General features: G+C 63.1%; 2 protein-coding genes across 3 annotated transcripts in view; one reads left to right on the top strand and one right to left on the bottom strand.

Moving 5' to 3' along the window:
* The window catches only part of BOP1 (BOP1 ribosomal biogenesis factor), a 30,268-nt gene that overhangs the window by 6,102 nt on the left and 2,830 nt on the right, over positions 1-21,336 (top strand). For both annotated transcript variants that reach the window (XM_030921578.1, XM_030921579.1), the window contains 2 exons: positions 10,018-10,098; positions 21,112-21,266. In XM_030921578.1, coding sequence (XP_030777438.1) covers positions 10,018-10,098; positions 21,112-21,266 — 236 coding nt within the window. The remainder of the gene's footprint in view (positions 1-10,017; positions 10,099-21,111; positions 21,267-21,336) is intronic.
* Positions 17,706-21,116, bottom strand: SCX (scleraxis bHLH transcription factor). The gene is made up of 2 exons (XM_030921582.1): positions 19,006-21,116; positions 17,706-18,084 (listed from the first exon to the last, which is right to left on the bottom strand). Exons 1-2 carry the CDS (start codon positions 19,570-19,572, stop codon positions 18,046-18,048), a joined length of 606 nt encoding a protein of 201 aa, XP_030777442.1. The 5' UTR covers positions 19,573-21,116; the 3' UTR covers positions 17,706-18,045.

Raw genomic sequence — 21,336 nt, 5'->3', positions numbered from 1 at the left:
CCCCCAATGCACCTCCCCTGATGCCCCAGCCAGTGGTTGTGGGTCTTCAACCCAAGAACCCTTCCGTTGAGTGGCTTCTAGAGTCAGTGCCCCTTGGTCTTGGGAATATACACCACAGTGACATAGCAGCTTCTCCTACACTGCTGCTAAGTGTCCTTGTTCTGCTGTGGGTGCGCCCAGGATTCTGTGATCCTGGCCAGGGCCACTCATGTGGTCTTGCAGACAGTTCCTGTCTCCCTCCTGTCGCTGTTTCCTCCACAGTGGTTGGCAGGACATGGCCCCAGTGGCCTCTGCCTCGTGTGTCTGAAGGACACCCCAGCCACAGCGTCACGTCTGGACGCTGGAGCAGTGGCGGGTGGGGCTGGGCCTCAGGCAACATGCGTGTGTCACGTCACGGACACTCAGGCAGCGTCACGTCAGACTGGAGCAGTGGCGGGATGCGGCTGGGCCTCAGGCAACATGCATGTGTCATGTCACTGACACTCAGGCAGCGTCACGTCAGACTGGAACAGTGGCGGGATGGGCTGGGCCTCAGGCAACATGCGTGTGTCACGTCATGGACACTCAGGCAGCGTCACGTCAGACTGGAGCAGTGGCGGGATGGGGCTGGGCCTCAGGCAACATGCGTGTGTCACGTCACTGACACTCAGGCAGCGTCACGTCAGACTGGAACAGTGGCGGGATGGGGCTGGGCCTCAGGCAACATGCGTGTGTCACATCTTGGACACTCAGGCAGCGTCACGTCAGACAAACAGTGGCGGATGGGGCTGGGCCTCAGGCAACATGTGTGTGTCACATCATGGACACCTCAGGGACACATGAAGTCAGGCCGGGCGAGAGCCTCACTCCCCAGGCCGCCCAGCCCTCAGTGGATGTACCTGGCCTAGGTGGTGCTGTGAGGAAGGGGCTGTGTGACTGGCACGGGAGGGAGCTGGGGCTTTGTCTCTGCCATCCTGGCAGCAATGCGACTGATGGGTCACCTTCAGAGAGCCTTCTTCATAAATCTGATTCCAAGTGTGTGCCCCATGCCAACCCAGACAGGCCCGGGCGACCTGCGGAGCACCCCACCGTGGGAGGCCCTTGTAGCAGGGAACCCGGTGACTGCTGGGGGTCAGCTGCTGGCAGCCCCTGTGGAGACTTGGTCTGGGGGGACCAAGGATGGGCGTGCGTCTGGCTTCAGTGCTGGGCCACAGGCTTCCCTCTGGCTTTCTGCCCTCAGGCCTTTAGCGTTGACACGCCCTCGAGCCTGCCTTCTTGTGAAGGGCTGTGTAATCACACAGCATTCATGGATCAGGCGCACCTGGCATTGTAGGGCCCTTGCGGATGCTCAGGTGATCCTAAGGGCATGCCAGGGAATGAGTCTCCCACCTTTCCCTCCTGGCTCCTGTTGCCGCGTCCAGGCAACTACTGTTTCCAGTGCTGAAGTCTCTTTCCGGGACGTTCTAGACACATCCAAGCTCGCACAGGTTTTGAATGGTGGTTTCCTAAGAGAAAGGGCAGCCGTGCGCTGTCTCAGGATGGTTCTGTCTGGGAGGCCGTGGCTCTGGTGTGGACGTGCTTGGTGCCTGCAGAGTGGCTGGCAGCTCGGCCTCACCAGCTCAGTGGGTGGGCAGTTGCAGGCTTCGGCTCTTACAGTTGGCCTGACGAGAACGTGCTGTTTCTCACATGTGCACCATTCTTGGGATAAATTCCAAGAGAATTTCTAGGTCAAAGGGTAAATGCTTTTTTTTTGAGACTGGGTCTCACTCTGTCACTCAGGCTGGAGGGCAGTGGTGCGATCTTGGCTTACCAAAACCTCAACTTCCTGGGCTCAAGGGATCCTCCTACCTCAGCCTCCCTAGTAGCTGGGACTACAGGCTCCCGCCACCATGCCTGGCTAGTTTTTTTTTTTTTGGAGACAGAGTCTTGCTCTGTTGCCCAGGCTGGAGTGCAGTGGTGCGATCCCGGCTCACTGCAAGCTCTGCTTCTCGGGTTCAAGTGATTCTCCTGCCTCAGCTTCTAGCGAGGCAGGGATTACAGGCACCTGTCACCACGCCCGGCTAATGTTTGTGGTTATTTTTTGTTTGTTTTTTGAGGTGGAGTCTCGCTCTGTCACCCAGGCTGGAGTGCAGCTGCACGATCTTGGCTCACTGCAAGCTCCGCCTCCCGGGTTCATGCCATTCTTCTGTCTCAGCCTCCCAAATAGCTGGGACTATAGGCGCCCGCCACCACCTGTGGCTAATTTTTCTATTTTTAGTAGAGACAGAGTTTCACTGTGTTAGCCAGGATGGTCTCGATCTCCTGACCTCGTGATCCACCCACTTCGGCCTCCCAAAGTGCTGGGATTACAGGTGTGGGCCACCGCGCCCAGCCTAATATTTGTATTTTTAGGAGAGACGGGGTTTCACCATGTTGGCTGGGCTGGTCTCGAACTCCTGACCTCAAGTGATCCACCTGCCATGGCCTCCCGAAGTGCTGGGATGACAGGGTGAGCCACCGCGCCCAGCTGTCAATGCATTTAATTTTGAACGTGCTTGGAGCGTCCCTCTGCGTGGCAGTGATGCCATGTGCTCCTGCAGCCGCCCCCAGCTGCTTCCCGCCACCAGCATCCCTCATGACATTGCTTCTTCATCTTTTCCTCTTGTTTAGTGATGTTTTTCTTTGATTAAGAATGAGGCCCGCGGCCGGGCGCGGTGGCTCACGCCTGTCATCCCAGCACTTTGGGAGGCCGAGGCGGGCAGATCACAAGGTCAGGAGATCGAGATCATCCTGGCTAACACGGTGAAACCCTGACTCTACTAAAAATAGAAAAATTAGCCGGGCATGGTGGCGGGTGCCTGTAGTCCCAGCTACTCGGGAGGCTGAGTCGGGAGAATGCCATCAACCCGGGAGGCGGAGCTTGCAGTGAGCCGAGATCGCGCCACTGCACTCCAGCCTGGGCGACAGAACCAGACTCCGTCTCAAAAAAAAAAAAAAAAAAAAAAAAAAAAGAATGAGGCTCGCTCAGCTGGGCTTAACTGAAAAGATAAAAATAAAAAGAATGAGTCACAAGCCGGGCCCAGTGGCTCACACCTGTAATCCCAGCACTTTGGGAGGCCAAGGCAGGTGGATCTCTTGAGCCCAGAAGTTCAAGACCAGCCTGTGCCATATAGTAAGACCCCATTTTTACAGAAAATTTAATAAATGAGCCGGGCGTGGCAATGCGTGCTCGTGGTCCCAGTCCCGGAAGCCCTTCTGTCTTCCCTTTGGTGGGATCATCCGTGTACTTACCTGGCTGGAAACCCTCATGGTTGTTGCCCAAGGGCAGGACAGCTAGCTGGTTCTTGTCATTTTGGTCTGAGCTCCCTGGGCCAGGAGCCCTTTGCTGTTTTCTGTTCGTTATCTGCCGCCATAACAAACTGCCCCAAACCATAGAGCCTTTCTTTTTTTTTTTTTTTTGAGACAAGAGTCTTTTGCTCTTGTCGCCCAGGCTGGAGTGCAATGGCACGATCTCGGCTCACTGCAACCTCCGCCTCCTGGGTTCGAGCGATTCTTGTGCCTCAGCCTCCTGAGTAGCTGGGATTACAGGTGCCCACCACCACGCTTGGGTAATTTTTTTTTTCTGTATTTTTTGTAGAGAGGGGGGTGTCACCATGTTGGCCAGGCTGGTCTTGAACTCCTGACCTCAGGTGATCCGCCTGCCTCGGCCTCCCAAAGTGTTGGGATTATAGGCGTGAGCCACCGTGCCTGGACACTATAGTGCCTTTCAACAACAAGCATTTGCTGTCTGTTTCTGGGGTCAGGAGTCCTGGCGTTTTGTGCAGTTCACTCGAGGAACAGGGCCTGGCTGTGCCCTTCCCAGCTCCTCCCCTGACTATTGGCACGAGGAGCTCAGGAGTGAAGGTGAAGAAGGGTGCTCTGTGTCTGGGAGTGGTCGATGGATAGGGATGAGGGCAGGGACAGGGCCCGAGAAGATGGGGTGGGTGCTGTACCTCCCCTTTCCCTTCCTGGGGTATCTGGTCTTGGCCACAGCAGGGCCCACAGCTGTTGCTAGTAGCCTGCTTGGGGCCAGTGGGTTTGATTTATTTTTGTGTATGTGTGGTTTGGGGGCAGGCATCCCTTCCCACCCCTCACGTCCCTGCTACAGCGACCCCTCTTTCTGGGTCCACCTGCTCTGGCCAGCCTTACCCCGGTGCCCACCCCATCTCCAGCCTCCCTGCCTGGGGCCTGGTAGTCCTGCCTCTTAATTGCGTTCCGTGCTACCTACGTGACCTGAGAGTTCTGTCTCCTGGCCTGGTTCCTACTCCCTGGGACCTTCTCCAGCCCCTGCCCTTCCCGCTGTTGACCGTGTCTGTGAGCTGTCCCACTGGAGGGGCGCCCTGGGCTGGGTGCCCCCAGCTCTCCACTGACCAGTTGGGGAGGAACCTGCCTCCTGCCGGCCTGTGCCTCGCTCCCTGTGCCCTCCAGCAGCGCCCGGCGGCGGTTGGGCCAGAGTGAGGACGGGGTGCAGTGCCTTCTCTTTGTCACTGGCGTCTGGTGGATCTGTGGGGTCCGTGCGCTCAGAGCTACTTTATCCCTTCTGTGCTCATTTTGATTCGTTTTTTCCCCCGTGCTTGGCTTTGTCTTTTTATTTACCTGAGTTTTTTCTTTTCATTCTTTTGTGCAGAAGTTTGTTTTTATCCATTTAATCTGCTTGCCACAGTCAAGAATGTGAGAAAAGACTGGGTGTGGTGAGCCAAACCTGTACTCCCAGCACTTTGGGAGGCCGAGGCAGGTGGATCACTTGAGGAGTTCGAGACCAGCCCAGCCGACATGGTGAAACCTTGTGTGAATCGCTTGAGCCTGGGAGGCGGAAGTTGGAGAAAGCTGAGATCATGCCACTGCACTCCATCTGGGGTGACAGTGAGTGAGACTGTCTTGAAAGAAAAAAACACAAGTAAGAGAAAGCCTAAGACTTAGTATTAAAGTGACAATTCCAGATTTGTGTGTGTGTTTTTTTTTTTTTTTTTTGCGACGAATCTGTCGCCCAGGCTGGAGTGCAGTAACCTGATTTTGGCTCACTGCAGTCTCCACCTCCAGAATTCAAGCAGTTCTCCTGCCTCAGCCTCCCGCTGGGATTACAGGTAAGCGCCACTACGCCCAGCTAATTTTTTGTATTTTTAGTAGAGACGGGGTTTTCCATGTTGGCCAGTCTGGTCTTGAACTCTTAATCTCAACTGATTCGCCTGCCCAGATCTCCCAGAGTGCTGGGATGACAGGCGTGAGCCACCGGGCCCAGCCTTCCTAGAGAATGTAAGGATTGTTCAGCCTGTGCCGGAGCATCATGCAGACTCTTGGTCGGGGGATCCCGCCAGCGTCTCAGCAAAGGCTCTGGGAATGGCAGACGGCAGGGCGTGTAGCTGCAGTGTGGGAACCCTGGACTCGGGCCCCCTGTTGCTGTGGTTCTGGGGTCTGGGCGCTGGTGCTGTCTGCTGGAGAGTGGTCTGGGGCTGCAGCTCTGTGGAGTCTGGAAAAGGCTGCGCAGCGACTCTCACCAGCTGGTTAGTGGAGCCCACCGTGGGCGAAGTTGCCTGGGTGTGGACCCCAGAGCTGGGGATGGGACCAGGGCCCAGGGCTGGTGGTGGACTCCACTTTTGCCTCTGCCCGTGGCCTTGCTTTGGGTTCTTTTGAAGACTGTTGGCTCCAAGCTTCTTGGCCCCGTGGGGGAGTCAGGCAGCTGTTCTGCCATCTGTCCTGGCACTTTGCAGCATGAAACAGATATTTTGTAGCATTCTGGATTCGAGGGGTCAGAGCTCAGGCCGAAAGCAGTAGGGTCAGTACGCCCCTAGTACAGTGTCGCACTGGGGGGCCGGGGAGCCCCAGAGGGTTCTGGTACATTCCACCTGAGGAAGATTGACACTCGGCTCACATCCTGTGCTCCGGGCCTTGGGTGAGGATCTCAGGCGAGCACGGCCAGGCCTCTTGTGCATCCAGACCGTCCCTGACAGCCATGTTCACGCAGGGTACCCCTGTCCAGCCGTCGCCCTCCCAGGGCTCAGGGCTGCAAGGACACCGTCTCCTGTGATGGGCAGAGCAGCACGGCGCTCACGACCTCAGCCCAGAATCCTGTGGCGTCAGTGTGGGCTGCCTCCCTTGGGTGGGTAAAGCAGCCACAAGCCCACCCAGATTTGCGGGGAGGGGGGACATAGACTCTGTCTCTTGATGTGATGAGAATCAAAGGTTTGTGGCTGTGTTTCAAAATGGTCATAGTCACCCTATGCTTGCCAGATACTCTTCCCCCAAGGCTCCTCAGAACCTCATTCCACAGCCAGGGTCTCATCTAAACCAGGCCTGGCACATGGGAGTCCTTGGGCCCCCCTCTGCACAGCTGTCTGCAGTGGGGCACCAAGTCACACTGGAGTGATCTCTGGTCTGTGTGGCTGGGCACATGGCTGGTGGTCTTGGAGCCTGTGGCGGTCATGGCACACAGTAGTTCTTGGGGCCTGTGGCGGTCGTGGCACACAGTAGTTCTTGGAGCCTGTGGCGGTCGTGGCACACAGTAGTTCTTGGGGCCTGTGGCGGTCGTGGCACACAGTAGTTCTTGGGGCCTGTGGCGGTCGTGGCACACAGTAGTTCTTGGGGCCTGTGGCGGTCGTGGCACACAGTAGTTCTTGGGGCCTGTGGCGGTCGTGGCACACAGTAGTTCTTGGGGCCTGTGGCGGTCGTGGCACACAGTAGTTCTTGGGGCCTGTGGCGGTCGTGGCACACAGTAGTTCTTGGGGCCTGTGGCGGTCGTGGCACACAGTAGTTCTTGGGGCCTGTGGCGGTCGTGGCACACAGTAGTTCTTGGGGCCTGTGGCGGTCGTGGCACACAGTAGTTCTTGGGGCCTGTGGCGGTCGTGGCACACAGTAGTTCTTGGGGCCTGTGGCGGTCGTGGCACACAGTAGTTCTTGGGGCCTGTGGCGGTCGTGGCACACAGTAGTTCTTGGGGCCTGTGGCGGTCGTGGCACACAGTAGTTCTTGGGGCCTGTGGTGGTCGTGGCCCGTGATGGTCGTGGCCCGTGGTAGTCGTGGCCTGTGATGGTCAGGGCCCATGGTGGTCTAAGGGGCCTGTGGCAGTCATGGCTTGTGGTGGTCGTGGCCCACAGTGGTCCTCGGGCCCGTGGTGATCTTGGGGCCTGTGGTGGTCGTGGCCTGTGGTGGTTGTGGCCGTGGTGGTCTTGGGGCTGCTGGTGGCAGCACACACGGCCAGTGCCTCGTGCAGGGTTGGTCTCCATGCCTGGGAATGACCCTGCCACTCTTGGGCTCTTCCCCGTAGTTACCTTCTTTTTCTCTGAGATAAAAAGGGATGTTTTTTGGTGTGTATTTTCTCTGGGCTTTTGAGTTCCTGGTGATGTACTTTCTTTAAAACAAAACGTGGGTTTCCTAGGTACCTGTTGATGAGTCGTTGGTGTCAGATGAGCCATCAGCACAGAGCTCTTGGATGCCAGCCGTCTCTGTGCTGGGCACCCTGCGGCTAGCGTGGGCAGGGCCCTGGGGATCCTTGGCAGTGCTGAGGTGCCAGGTGTGGGGTCCATGGTGCAGCGCTGGGTTCTCTTGGTCTCCTTGGCACCCTGACAGCGATGTTCTGGCTCTGGTCTCCGGGCACATTGGCACTGCTTCCCTCCTGCCGTCCACGTCCCCAGCAGAACCCTCTTGTGGGCGGCCCTGGGAGCAGAGTTGTCTTCCCACCGACCCAGGACACCGCAGCTCTGTCGCCGTCCTCTCCCAGGAGGTGAAGGGAGAGCCCGTGTCACATGCCTGGTTGGTGGCAGTGGGGCATGGCCTGACTGGCCTGATGCTGGGCAGGGGAGGCTCTGGTGCAGTCACAGTAGGGGACTCCTGCGCTTGGACACCGTTTCTGGCTGGCTGAACCTGCTGTGGGTTTCTCCCTTTGGTCCTCATGGTGACATTCTAGCCCTTGGGCTGGGCAGAGGCCATAGAGGGTTCAGGGACTGCAGCAGCCTTTCCTGGGCCCCAGCGGCCCTGGCACCCTGTCCTGCGCTCCCTGTCAGCAGCTCCCTGCCCACCGGTCAGTCCTTCTGACCCACCTGCCTCTGCCCAGTGGCGCTCGCCTGCGCTCTCTCTCAGCTTTGCTTCACCCTCACACGACTCTCCGGCTCCATCAGGCTCAGCCCCTCCTCAGGAACCCCTGCACGTGGACCCCGCATCCCTTGTGTCCCCCAGCAGCGGAGGTCCTCAGTCAGGTGGCACACCACTGTGGGTGGTGCTGGAGGCCCTGGAGGACCTGGGCTGACTCCAGGCATGGGCGTGGCGGGAGGAGGTCCTGTCCCCAGGAGTCCGGAGCATGGCGTGGGCTCGTGTTCCGTTGTCTTTGTCGTTAGGGTTTTAGTGGCCTTTTCCTCTAATTTTTACATTTAAAAAAATATGTTCAATGCCCCGCAGCATTTGCCTCCAAAATCTGAAGGGGCCTTCTAGGTCAGGCAGTTCCCAGCAGAGGCCTCCCCTGCCCACGTCGCCCCTGCCCGCACCGCACTGCCCCTGCCCTTCGGGCGCTGGGCCTGGCTGAGCGCTGTCGCCCCCTGGTGGACTCAGTGTGCCCCACAGCTGTCCCACGGGGATGCTGTGCCCCTGGACACCCAGCCCTTCCCAAGGGCGCCTCTGCCCCCTGTCCAGAGCCTGCCTGTGCCGTGGCCTGTCCACATCCAGCACAGGGGCTACGGGGCACAGAGTGCTGGGTGACAAGTCTTTTGTCCACCTGCCAGGACCCTGGGACTGTGGCCCATGAGCACCGAGGCTGGGACTCCAGGGTATGGTGCTTCAGCCCTGGCCACTGCGAGCGGTCGGAAGCCCAGCCGATACCCATGCAGCAGAGGCCAGGTGGGGGCAGCTGACCACCACTTGGTGTGGAACTGCCCTTGTGCAGGTCTGGGGCTTGGGGCCGGGGCCTCGTGTCTGCTGCGCCTCTGGGGGCTTGTGTGCTCCAGGCAGGGGCAAGAGCTCAGTGTCACTGGGTGCCCCAGGCCACTGTCAGCGGCAGGGGGAGACGTGGAAACTGAATCCTTCCTTCTTCCTGGCCTGGGAAAAAACTTAGTCTCCCATCTCTCTATATTGAAGGAAAAAACAGGCAGGGGAGGGGCCCGGGCCGGAGGGAAGAGGGGCTGGGGCGGGGGTGGGGGCGTGCCCGCCCTCGCTCTGGGGTTCCTGTGCCCGAGCACTTTACTGCCCCCACGGGTGAGAGGTGGCCTGTTTTCCCCATCAACCTTGGTTCCGCCAGTTTTCCCCATCAACCTTGGTTCCGCCAGTAAACCCGATCCGGTTGGAGCCATCCTCACCTCCACAGTTGAGGGCAGAATCTGTTTTCCAGCTTGGGGCGTGAATTCTCAGTGGCGCCCACTCTCTGACCCGGTGGGATGGGGTCGGCCTAGGCTGAGGATGTGGTGGGTGGGAGGATGCTGGGCGCCAGGGAGCCTGTGGGGGCTGCAGGCCTTCTGAGCGTTTGGGGCCCTGTCTGGGCCCTCTGCTGGCTGGACTGGGCTGGACATGGCCCCCGAGATGGGTGGACAATGTATGTGCCCTGCCCCTTCAAGGGCATTGCCCCCGGTGACGCTGCTGTGACAGCTGTGTCTGCTCCTTCCCCCAACCATGTTGCCCCCATCCCAGGCGGGGCTGGGCAGGAGCCCCACGTGGGGCCTCAGGGAGGAGTCCTGCGGCTTTGACATGAATGGGGGTGCAGGGTGGTTGGTGGTCGGTGGGCGTCTTAGTCCTCAGGTGCAGGCTTTGCTCCTGACTGCCCCAGTGGCCTCCGTGTCTAGCCTGACCCGGGTCAGCCTAGGGACAGAGGCCTGGGGAGGCTGCAGTCCAGCCCTTATAGAGGACAGGGCCGTGGTGCCGGGCGCCAGCCACGGCCCCCAGAGGCCCCCTTAGAGCTGGGTGTTCTTGGCCTTGTGCTAAGGCCTGGGCCAGGCTGGAGCCGCTCAGAGTTGGGGCGGGGGTGGGCTTCCCGGGTCTGGGATCCCCCCAGGGTCAAAGGACATGCTGTATCCCCTGAAGTAACCATTTTCCCCCTCTCTCTGCAGGACGGCAGCCCTGGCCCGAGGACAGAGGTGGCGAGCGCCCGGATTGGGGATGAGTACGCGGAGGACAGCTCTGATGAGGAGGTGGGGCTGGGGCTGCTTTCCCACTGGGCAGGGTGGGGCATCTTCCATCACAGCCTAGCAGGTGCTGGGCGTTGGGGCCGTGGTTGCCCTGGGGGGTGCTGGGACCTGCCCGCAGGTGGGCCACACTGTTGGGGCCGCAGCAAGGCTCCAGAGGCCCGCGTGGGCGTCCTGGCTTGGGGCCCTGTTCCCCGTCTGCAGGAGCAATTTCGGGGTCTGGGACACAAGACTGCAATGTGTGTGTGTCATCATTGCCTGTGAAGGGGAAGGACCTGGGTGTGGCTCCATGCCCCTGTGTCAGGCCTGGTCTGTGGACAGGCCCCGGGGGCTCCTGTGTCTTCTGCAGGGTGGCTGGGGCTCCCTGGAGACAGTGTACATGGTCTGGGTAGGGGTCATGGGCATGGGTGGTGCTCCTGTCATGTGTGCTGTGTGGGGAGCCACATTTTGGCTGTGGGCCAGGTGGGCAGGACAGGGCCATGGCTGCCTCCTGATGTCCTGATGTTCTGGCAGTGGTGGTCTTTCCCTTCCCCTGGAGTCCCCCCCAGCCCCTGGTGGTGGCTGATGTGGGCCGGGGTCATTGACTCTGACCTCTGAGTGAGTCCCAGGAGCACATCTCAGGAGGGGTTGGAGGTCGGCTGTTTCTCATAAGGAGCTTGCAGGCGAAGGGGGACGCGTGCTGCCAGGCTGGGCTCTGCTGGCATGGAGAGGCTGGCACTGGGCTGGGCTCTGCCGGCGTGGAGAGGCTGGGACGGCGGGCTGTGTCCAGGAGCAGATTTGGCTGCGGGGGGCTGCCCTCATTTGAGAGGGTCTGGAAGCTCTGAGAAGCTCTGAGGCCAGAGGCAGTGCCTGCCTGTACCCTCCTCAGTGTGGCCTGGCCCCAGGGTGGGACTGGTCCCCGTGGAGCACCTGGGTGTGAGGCGGAGGCCCCTTTGGGCCCTGGGGGCTGCGGGGGAAGGAGAAGGCTTTGGTGTAGGGCCTTCCCGAAGGAGCTCTTCCTCCCTGCCTGTCAGGGGCTGTCCTCTCGGGGCCTGGGGGAGACACGCGTCCCCCTCCCGCCAGGTTCCTCCCCCATCCTTCAGCTCTCTTGGCTGTGGCTGCAGGAGCCTTGGCCGCCCGCCCGATCCGGTCTCTGCTGCGCGTTCAGAGAACAGAGACAAAACAAAATAAATTGGTTTCCTGGCCGGAGCAGCGGGCTCACTCAGAGAGGGGGGGCCACGCCGCGCGCTCCTTGCCTGTCTCCCCTCCCCCTCCCGGGGGCTCTGGCTGTCGGCAGCCACATCCTGTCGGCTACTTTTTTATATTTGGTATTTTGAGAAATCGATGATGATTGTAAACGGAGTGCGGAGGCCGGGGGAGGGGCCTCGGTAGGGCCTGTGGGACCCTGCTGCCCCTGGGGGTGCTTTGCCAGGCCTGTCCAGTGCCACCACCGCCTGCCGGGTGGGCAGCCCCCTGCTGTGCCGGGAGGAAGCCGGCCAGGGATGTGGGGGCTGCTTCCTCCAGTGATGACTATCCCACATGTTGGTCTGAGTGACGGCGAGCGAGCCGGGGTGCCGCCCGGTGCTCCTGCCAGCACAGCCGGCCAGCGGCTCGAGGGGGCGGCAGAGCTCAGCTTTCAGGAGCCAGGCCAGGCCAGGACAGATGCCTCCCGTCCAGAGAAGTCCGCATCTGCCTGGGCCTCCTTTCCCTTGGAGCAAAGTGGGGTGGCCCCAGGGGAGTGATTTGGGGCCACAGGTGGGCAGGAAAGAGGCTTGGGAGGTGGGAGACAGCCTGCAGCTCTGCGATGAGACAGTGGGGTGAGGAGAGCCGGGCCCGTCAGGCAGCCCCGTGTCCTTGGAGGTGGTCGTGGCACCAGGACCATGGTCCTCCTCGGCACTGGGCAGAGCTGGCTGGGAGAAGGCCGACCTCACTGCCAAGGCCCTTCAGGACTTTGAGGAGGGCCCCTGGCAGCAGGGCAGGGAGGGTGCCGCTGGGGCGTGTGCTCCTGCGAGCCGCGATCTCAGCTGGAGCGCAAGGGCGCGAGGGTGGCAGTGGCTGTGATGCTGAGAAGGTCGGGCCAAGCTCCTGCTGGCGGGAGGTGCCTCCCCACCACCCCCTACCCACCTGCCTCCCCTTCTCCTCAGGCCACTTCCCTGCTCTTCCTGGGTCTGGATCCAGGGCCTGGACCTGGATGACACCGGGGCTTTGGGGCCTCTCACCGCGTCAGGGACCCCCTGCTGGGCGCTGACATTTGAAGACCAGAGCAGCCTCTCTGTGCCCCAGCTCTTGGTCTCCTTATTCCCCTCCCCCAGGTGCGCCGGCAGAGGGAGGCGGGTGGAACCCCTGGAGGAGGCGCTGGGCCTGGCTGGGGTCCTGCCGCCCGGCAGTGGGGGGCCCCCAGGAGCCGGCTGAGCCGTGGCTGCCCCGCCCCCGCATGGCCACCTCACCCCTCTCCCACCGCGCCTGGAGCTTCACAGACGTGATCTCATCCAGCCGCTGGGACCCCCGGGAGGTGGGCCGGGGTGGAGGGGCGGGGCGAGGGGGTTGCTTGGCCTTTGCAGAAGCAACCCCTCCACTTTGATTTGAGCCGTTGGGAGAAACTGAGGCCGGGCAGCTGCTCAGGCAGAGGATGCAGCCACCCACCCTTCCCCTGCCTGTAGCGGTGTTTGTCAGGAGAGTGTGGCAGGCTGAGGGGTCAGGGTGGCCGTCAACTCTGGCCGGAGGAGCTGCCCTCTGCGGTCCCTTCCCCGTGCCTGTGGTGCTGGCCTGGGGCCATCCCCCGCAAGGCCTCCACTGGGGTCTAGAGTCTGGGGCTGGGGTGCAGCCTTGCCGGCTACCCGGTGCCCCTGACCCTGCCTGGGCTGTCAGTCGGGTTCCCGCAGGGATGCAGCCGGGCCTGTCTGCGTCCAGAGCCCATGGTCCCCTCTGCTCTCGCGCCAAGCGCTGTTAATGGCTTCTCCCAGCTACTGAACCGGCAGCTGCCTCCAGCGCTGGCGGCCTCCCGCTCCTCCGGGCTGCCCCCGCCCCCGCCCCCGCGTCCTGGCCCCGCGTACTCAGGCTTGCGTCGCTGCTGGCAGCGCGGCCTCAGCTCAGGTTTCCCGGCGAGTGAACGGCCCTCCCCACGCTGCTTGTGGAGGGCGCCCAGGCCTGCAGACCGCCCCAATCTCCCTGGCGGCTGTCCACCCCCGCGGCCGCCTGCATGCCTGCCTCCGAGGGGGCTGCTGACTGTGCTGAGGCTGGCCCTTGGGTCTGGTCCCTTTCCACCGAGGAGGGAAACGGGCGCGCCCTGCTACCCAGGCTATGGGTGGGTGTGTGTAGCCTGACTGCTGCGTGCCCCTTGGCCAACTTGAAGGCCCTCCTAGGCCTGGCCTGCTGCACTCGGTTGTCCTGTTTGGGAGAGGAGAGACCCTGGGGTCAGTGAGGAGGGGCAGGGAAGCCAGGGCCCTCATGGGGGCACCTGGGGCTCTCCGATGAAGCAGGGCCGGGCAGTGGCTGGCAGGTGGGAGTGGCTTTCCGAAGCCGCGTCCTTCTGCTTTGGGCTGCAAGGGTGGTGGAGGCCCTGGCCTGCTGTGCCCACTCGGGGCCAGCGTCCTTGGCAGCTAGAACCTGGGTGGGCAGGTGGGGGTTCTCTACCGGGCTCTAACAGAGGCTTTGTCCTGAGGCTTGCAGAGCAGCCTGTGGAGCGGAGCTGGGGAAGGCATTGGAGGGCAAGGTCTGTTGGGCAGGTGGTGATCAGGCTGCAGGCTCTGGGCCTTCTGGGGAGGTTGGCTGTGGAGAGCTGGGTCTGGGTGTGTGTCCCAAGGCTGGGGCTGTTCCGCAGGGGATGGGAGTCCCAGGTGCATGTGTGTGCATGGATCAGGACTGGGGGAAAAGTCTCCAGAATGAGATTTTGGAGGTGTCCGGAGTTGGGGGCTGAGCGGGTGTGGACCTCTGGAGCCCTGTTCCCACCCCGCCTGGAAGCTGCAGCTCTGAGTTGTGGGACTCAGAGCAGGCCGAGGAGTGGTGAGCACTGGGAGGTGTTGGGGGGATGTTGGGGGTGTCATGCCCCAAGCCTGTGCCCCACCCCCAGCATCCTGCAGGAGTTTCTGGGAGCCCCTGCTTATGAGACGCCAGGCATTGGGGTGCTCTGCCTGAGAACAGCCATTGTCCCTGGGCCATTCCCAGCAGAGACTGAGGCAGGCCAGGTCTGGAGGAGCCCCTGGGTCAGTAGTGGCCTCTCTCTAGACTGCAGACCCCCAGGGGGTGACTTGCTGCCCTCCCAGCTGTGGAGGTGCCAGGACACCTGGGTCAGTAGTGGCTTCTCTCCTGTGGTGGAGGTGCCGGGAGGAGGCCGAGCTGTGTGCCTAGCCTCTGGAAGGGCAGATGCGTGGTTGGCGGGAGCAGGGCCAGAGGTGAGGGCCTCTGGGCTGGCGGCTCCTCCTGCCTGGGACCCCACCTTGGGCTGGGGTCCGCTCAGCTGGTTTGGACTTTGAGGAGGAGGAGGAGGAGACCAAGCAGGACCTGGCTTTCTCCCCTCTGGCCCCAGTGCCAGGGCCCAGCACCCCTGCTGGAACCTTCAGTAGGGTGAGATGCAGCAGGTGAGCCTCCTGCCCTGGCCTTGCCCTGAGCAGTTTGACAGATAAAACCCTGAGGAAGAGGAGGAGGAGGCGGCGGCGGCCTCATGTCGCACAGGAAGGCCGTGTGGCGCTCTGAGACAGGCGGGCGTTTTGTGCAGGGGAGCGGCGCGAGTGCTGAACACTACCCGCATTGTAATCGGAGAGGGGCTGGGGAAGAGAGAGACTGAGCGAGGGCGGCTGACCCCGCGCTCCCGGGGGACAGGTGGGAGAGGCGGAACGAGGAGAGAGTGAAGGATTCCAGAGGTGGGCCGGCTTCCTCTCTTGCAGACAGACACGGGAGGAGGCGGGCAGCGGGCCAGCCCCATACCTGCAGTTCCAATCTGTGGTCCTGACAGCTGCAGCCACTTTGGGGAGGGGGAGGGAGGGGGCTCATCGAGAGCGGAAAAATCCCAGCCGACACATCAGCCGGTTGCGGCCTGTGTCCGGTGCAGTCTGGGCTAGGGGCCTTGGGGCTGGGCGGCCCCCGGGAGAGCCCTGATGCTAGGTCTGTGTGTGCCCCCGGCCGGCCGGGGCTCTCCGTGCGGGGCCTGACCCAGAGGGGTCACATGTGTTTCCTGGCAGCCCACAGGTGCTGCGCAGGGCGGGGCGGGCGGTGGGCGCAGGCAGCCTGATGAATCATGTGTCCCGCCAGCAGCTCGTTCCCCAGGCTGGGGACAGGAGCTGACAGCTGAGGCCCAGCAGAGCGTTTCCAGCCCCGCTCGGCTCACAGGGGCGGCTGCTGGCCCAGGGTGCAGGCTGGGGCCCTTTCCGTCCCAGCTACCTCTGTGGGGCACAGGCAGAGGGAGCCCTGGGTCTCTGTGGAGGTGAGGCCAGCACTCTGGGAAGGGAGCCAGGGGCTGTGGTGGGCAGGGGGCACCTGCCACTCCTCTGCCTGGCGGCTGTGAGCTGCGAGTGGGTTCGGGTGGGCCACCGCGGGCCTGGGGGGTCAGCCCACGCCACCCCCGGTCTGGTTTGAATTTCTGGAGCAGTGGAGGGTGACGGAGTGTTCCTCCCCCGCCCCTCCCTTCTTGCTGGCTGGCGGGCCGGGCCCTCGGCCGCTGCTACCGGTGCAGCTCAGGGAGCGGCTGGGCTGGCTGCCCAGGCCTGAGGCTGGCCAAGCTGCAGCCGCGGTCGGAGTCAGGCCCGCAGCGGAGGGCCTGGCTGTGAGTACTGCACCCCAACCAGCAGGGCCCTGGGGATCCTTTCAGCCCTGAGGCCTCCGGGTTGTTGTTCCTGTTCCCTTCTGGCCTCGTTAGACACCCCAAACTCTGACCCCAGTCCACGGGGGCTCTGACATCCCTTTCCCCAGCACTCCCTCTTGACCCTGCCCAGACCTCCCCACCCGGGCCCGCACCTTCCCACCTGCTCACGTCTGGCCTCCTGCATTCCTGCTCCGAGCTGGCTCTGCCCTGTCCTTGGTGCCGGCCGCCGAGGCCCCGCACCTGCCTGCTCAGGCCAGCAGCCCCTGGTGTCCCTGCCCTGGGGACTTTCAGTATCTTCCATCAGATTTGTCCCCAACACTGACCGGCCACTGAGGTAGGGGGTTGATGTAGAGGTTTGCAACCCCCACCAGGCCCAGGTCTGGAAATGGGAGGCCTGGAGGTGAGGAGCAGGTGGGCCATGGACCCTCCCTACAGATGTACACCCAGTGTACATAGGGTGCTATGCAGAGTGCCGGTCTTGGCCATGCTCCTGGGTCCACCCTGCTCCTCACTCACAAGCGCCTTGGTGCCTGGGAGGGTGGCGGGGCAGGGGTGTGAGGAAAGCTCCCGAGAAGGGAAGGGGCCGCCTCAGCCCCTAGCTGCATCCCCATGTCCCCCTGGCCCTGGCTCCCCGCGGGCGGGGGCCTCTGCAGTGACTGAGCTTGTCCTCTCCTCCCTCCCTCTGGCCAGCTGTGGGCTCCTGCAGGATTAGGGAGAGGAAATTTGGGGTTGGGTTTCTCTCTGAACGAAACCTGCCGTTGTGACTTTTTTTATCCTGTTATATTTCTATCAGATTGGACGCAGCCCCCCTCTAGCCCTTAATGGCTCTGGCTTTGAGAATTTCCTCCAAAATTACACCACTGCTTCCTGCTCTGCCGTTCCCTGGAGCCTGTCTTTGCAGAGGAGGGGCAGTCCTGGGCCAGCCCTGCACTGATGCCCACGTGGGCCACAGCACCTGGTCTCCCCGGTGGGGGTGCGTCCGTGCCTGTGCTAGGGAGGGAACTGTGGCCAGCCGCCGCCCTGACGCCCGCACCTGGTGCCGTCAGCCATTGTCCATCCAGCCGGAAGTTAGGCTGTGGCCTGGCAGGGTTGGGGGGAGGTGGTCCACACAGCACCGCCTGCCTTTCTTCTCTCTGTGCCCACTGAGCTCACACCACTAAACGGTAATTGTCACCTGCAGGGTTTTAATGGCCAGCCAGCTGTGCGCAGAGCGCTGTGGGGGCTCAACCCACCTCCTGTGGTGGGCGGGGTATTCAGGGGGCTGGGTGGGACATGGTGGTGGGAGGAGGATGGCCAGGGGTCCTCCTTCCCATGTGGGCAGTGCTTCCAGGGGCCAAATGGCCCTGGTGCATGAGGAGACGCCCCTCTCTCCAGTCAAGCCCCTTGCTGGGGCTGGGCGCCCACCCCCTCTGCTGGGCAGCACAGCTTGCTTCACTCCTTGTGACCCGAGGCCAGATGTAGCACCCTCCTCACCCTCAGGGCCCCTGGGTGCCCGGCAGGCCCGAGAGTGGGGCACCCCTGCCCTGCTGCCGCCTCCCTGTCCCTGCCTTGTGGCATCTCTGCCTTGTGCCTCACCCTCCCCATCTTCTGCCATGCAGCTCCTCCCCCACCCTTTCTCCCTGCGTGGCTCCCTCATCCCCACCCTGCAGCTTCCCAATAGGAGGCTCTGTGGGTGAGCTCAGCCTGTCCTCACCGCCTCAGCCCAGGGAGGGGTGGCCCTGAGCCTGTAAAGTGGGGGCTTCCTAGGGAGCTGGGGTACTTGGCCTGAGGAAGATGGGACCACCAAGGGTGGGAATGGAGGCTCAGGCTGGGGGTGAATTCTGACAGTTGGCCTCCATATTTGGAAGATACTGTTTTGTTTTTAATTATACAAAATTTTCAGACTTTATATTATCATATCAAAAACACAAGACGCCAACACACAGTGGCCGGAAGAAAAGCCAGCGCAGAAAGTTCCAGTGGGCCCGGGCAGGTGCTGGGGCCAGCGCAGAGTCCCGCTGCCGGCGCCTGTCTGTACGTCCATCTGTCCCTCGGCCCCGCTTGCAGCTAGGGCTGGCCTGGGGCATGCTTGTGGCGGGCCTTGCCCAGCTCAGGTCCAAGGTGGGGGCTGTCTGCCGTCACCCTGGGTGTTCACCTCCCCCAGCAGCGTCTGCCTCCTGGCTGCTGCCGGCCACCTCCTAACTGCGAATCGCTGTCTTTCTGTCGCGGTCCTTGCTCTGCAGAGGGGAGGGAGGAGTGTCAGGCCCCAGCAGAGTCCAGCGCCAATCTGCACCTCTCTGGCCTCCCTGCTGGGTGCCATCTCAGGTGGCCAGCACTGAGGCACCTCCTTCCCGGCTCTCCCCAGCTTCCCTCAAGCGTTTTGGGGAGGGGAGCATACTGCTGCACAGCCGAAATTGTAAAATTAAATTTCCCAGATGTTCAGGCCCCAGGAGCTCGCGCGTGCTGTCTGGAGAGGAAATGGGGATTGGGAAAAGCCGTGCCGTATTTTCTCCCTGCTCACCCTGCTTTTCCGGTGCCACCAAGCACAGCAGGAGCTGTAAATCACAGCTGGCCAGCGTCTCCTGCAGGGGCCCTCATCCCCAGCCCCCACATCTCCTGCCAGCTTCTGCCTTCGTGTCCCATGGCCCACATCTCGGGCAGCCCTAAAGGACCTGGTGTCTTGGTGTGCAGCCTAGGTAGGGGACGGACAGCAGGTGCCCAAGATGGCTTAGGCCCGTGGTGGGCCGCAGGGGCTAAGACCGCAGGGTCCTTCCTCTCTTGCCTTGCAGCCTCTTACTTTCTGAACTCAGCTCTTTTCACTCTACCTTTCAACTTGCTGAAAAGGGAAGCTTGCAGTGGCCTGGTCCAGCTCCCAGCCTCCCCGCCCTGGGTGGGCCCCTTTGGGCATCCCTGGCTGTTACCCCTCATGCAGCTCCCTGGGGGTGACTCCACACTCCACTGGGAGCCGGGTGTCCTAGGGCCGCCCTGGAGAGGAGCCCCAAGAGAAGGCCCCAGCCCCCAGCAGACCTGTGTTACAGGTGTGCCTGCCTGTGCCCTGTTGGGGAGCCCTGCCCGCGTGGCCTCGCCTCCTCTGCCTGGCAGGTGTGGACTGAGGGGCGCGTTGGAGGCCCCCTCGGCGCCCCACGGCCCGTGCTCACCAACTTTCTCTGGTTGCTGAGGCAGAAGGTGCAGATCTGTTTGGGCTGGGTGTTCTCGCCGTCGCGGGCGGGAGGCGGCGGGGGCGGGGGCGGGGGGCTGCCGGCGCGCGCCGCGTGGAAGAAGGCGGGCCCGGAGTGGCAGGGCTGTCCGTCGCCGCAGGCCTCGCCTGCCAGCAGCACGTTGCCCAGGTGCGAGATGTAGCTGGAGGCCAGGCGTAGCGTCTCGATCTTGGAGAGCTTGCGGTCCGCGGGCTCGGTGGGGATCAGCGTGCGAAGCGCCGTGAAGGCCGTGTTCACGCTGTTGGTGCGGTCCCGCTCGCGCGCGTTCGCCGTGTGCCGCTGCCGGGGCTCACGGCCTGGCCGGCCCCCCGGCCCCCCGCCCCCGGCCCGTCGGCCCCCCGCCCTCCGCCGGGCGCCTTGGAGGCCGCAGCGCGCCGCGTGCACGCGACAGGGTTTCTCGTCGGAGCCCGAGCTGTCGCTGCCGCGGTCCTCGTCCTCCGACAGCGGGCTCACCTCGGGGTACAGGTAGCGGCCCGGCGGTGCCGGGCGCAGCGTGGCGAAGGACATGGGGCCGGCGGGGGCGCGGCGTCAGCTCTGTCGCGCGCTGCTCATGCCGCCTCCTGCGGCCACCGCGGGCCTCGCGGGCCGGCCGGGGCGAGGCGCAGGGTCTCGGCTGCGCCCCGCGGTGGCAGCTGCCGGGCGCCGCGCGCACATGTGCGTCCCGGGCTGGAGCGGGGCCCCGAGCCGCGCCTTTATAGCGGCGTCCCGGCCCCTCCCCCGCGCACGCCCCGCCCCTCCCAGCCTGGAGGCTCCTCGAGCAGCGCCCGCCGCATCCCCTGGCCTTCTGTGGCCACGCTTGGTTGGGGGCGGGGGTCTTTGGGGCATCGTTCTGTCTCTGGGGATGCGGAGGAAGCGGGAGGTTGCTTCTGGGCTGTAGTTCCTCAGGGCGCCAAGACTGCAGTGCCCCCCTCCCCGGGAGAGGGGAGGAAGGTCAGCGGGACCCACCACCCGGTTTTCTCCTGTGGCACAACTGAGTTAACCCAGCCGCCCTGGCCCTGCTGCCTGACCGCACCCTGTCTGTCTCTGCCTCCCATGTGCGCCAGCGCCTGCTTGTGCCAGGCCGTGTGCAGGGGGCGGGCACAGGCGAGTATTCAGGGGCCTAGAGCTCAGTCTGCCTGTCTGTCCTGCACCTGCCTCTCCAGGCTTGGCACAGACTGTGCCTCCTGCTAGGCTCTGGCCAGGTCCCCTGTTCCTGTGCTGTGTGGGCCTCTCACCCCGTGGGTCTCCTTCTTGCCCCCTCCTCCTTCCCCTCTTCCTCTCCAGGGCACCAGGCCCCTCAGGAAACACACACATACCCCCATCATCCAATTTGGGGATGGCCCCTTTTCTCCATGGGGAGGAGAGGAAAGGACCCTCAGCAGGGGACAGGGCCCAAGGGGTCCCTCCTGCGGCAGGGGACCCCACAGGCTCCCAGCTGTGCTCTGTCTTGCCTGGGCCCCTCCCCGTGGCTACTGTTGCAGGAAGCAGCCGCCTGGGCAGCGGTCCCCAGGCTGGAAGGAGCGAGGGTGGCGGCTGGCAGGGGCTGCAACCAGGAATGTACGTCCAGGAACATGGCTGTTCTGCCTGTGGAGGGGCCGAGGGCAGATGGTGGGGGGGTCCCCCACAGAGGTCTTGGCTTCTGCTTCTCTGTGGAATGGGTCAGTTGGGGTCTTCCCTGAGTCCTCATCTTACAGCTGCCCACTGCTGCCTAAGGCCCCTGCCAGGGGAGGGAGCCCGCGGGTGATGAGGTCATCCCTGTCTGTGGCTGCCCAGAGCCCTGGCCAAGGAATCCAGTGAGGGGGGAGCTCTGGGGTTGGCACCACTTCAGTGGAAAATGTGAAGGTGCAGCTCCGGCGCCTCCGAGGGCGGGGGTGGGGGCAGCGTGGCCGCCGTGCCACGTCAGACCCCAGGGCTGGGGAAAGGGCGTAGGTCAGGGCCAGTGACCTCAGGGCACTTGAGGCTGGGCCTGCACTCACCCTGCAACCTCCTCACCTGCTCCCCTGGGTGGCCCGAAGAGGGGGTGGGCCTTGTAGGGTCAGATACTGATATGGTGACCCCCGGCCGCAGGACATCCGGAACACGGTGGGCAACGTGCCCTTGGAGTGGTACAACGACTTCCCCCACGTGGGCTACGACCTGGATGGCAGGCGCATCTACAAGCCCCTGCGGACCAGGGATGAGCTGGACCAGTTCCTGGCCAAGATGGACGACCCTGACTACTGGTGAGGGCCGGCGGGGCGGAGCCAGCAGCCAGGGTGGGCCCGAGGGATGGGGCAGGGCTGGCGGGGTCTG

Source organism: Rhinopithecus roxellana, chromosome 17 (genome assembly GCF_007565055.1).
Source record: "Rhinopithecus roxellana isolate Shanxi Qingling chromosome 17, ASM756505v1, whole genome shotgun sequence".
NCBI classification, from domain to species: domain Eukaryota; kingdom Metazoa; phylum Chordata; class Mammalia; order Primates; family Cercopithecidae; genus Rhinopithecus; species Rhinopithecus roxellana.
This window is presented reverse-complemented; position numbering and strand designations above follow the sequence as displayed.

Coding starts and splice junctions, on each gene's coding strand:
- SCX (XM_030921582.1), bottom strand. CDS start 19,572: ATGTCCTTCGCCACGCTGCGCCCGGCACCGCCGGGCCGCTACCTGTAC. Junction 18,085..19,005: donor TCAGCAACCAGAGAAAGTTG/GTGAGCACGGGC, acceptor TCCCCTCTGCAG/AGCAAGGACCGCGACAGAAA.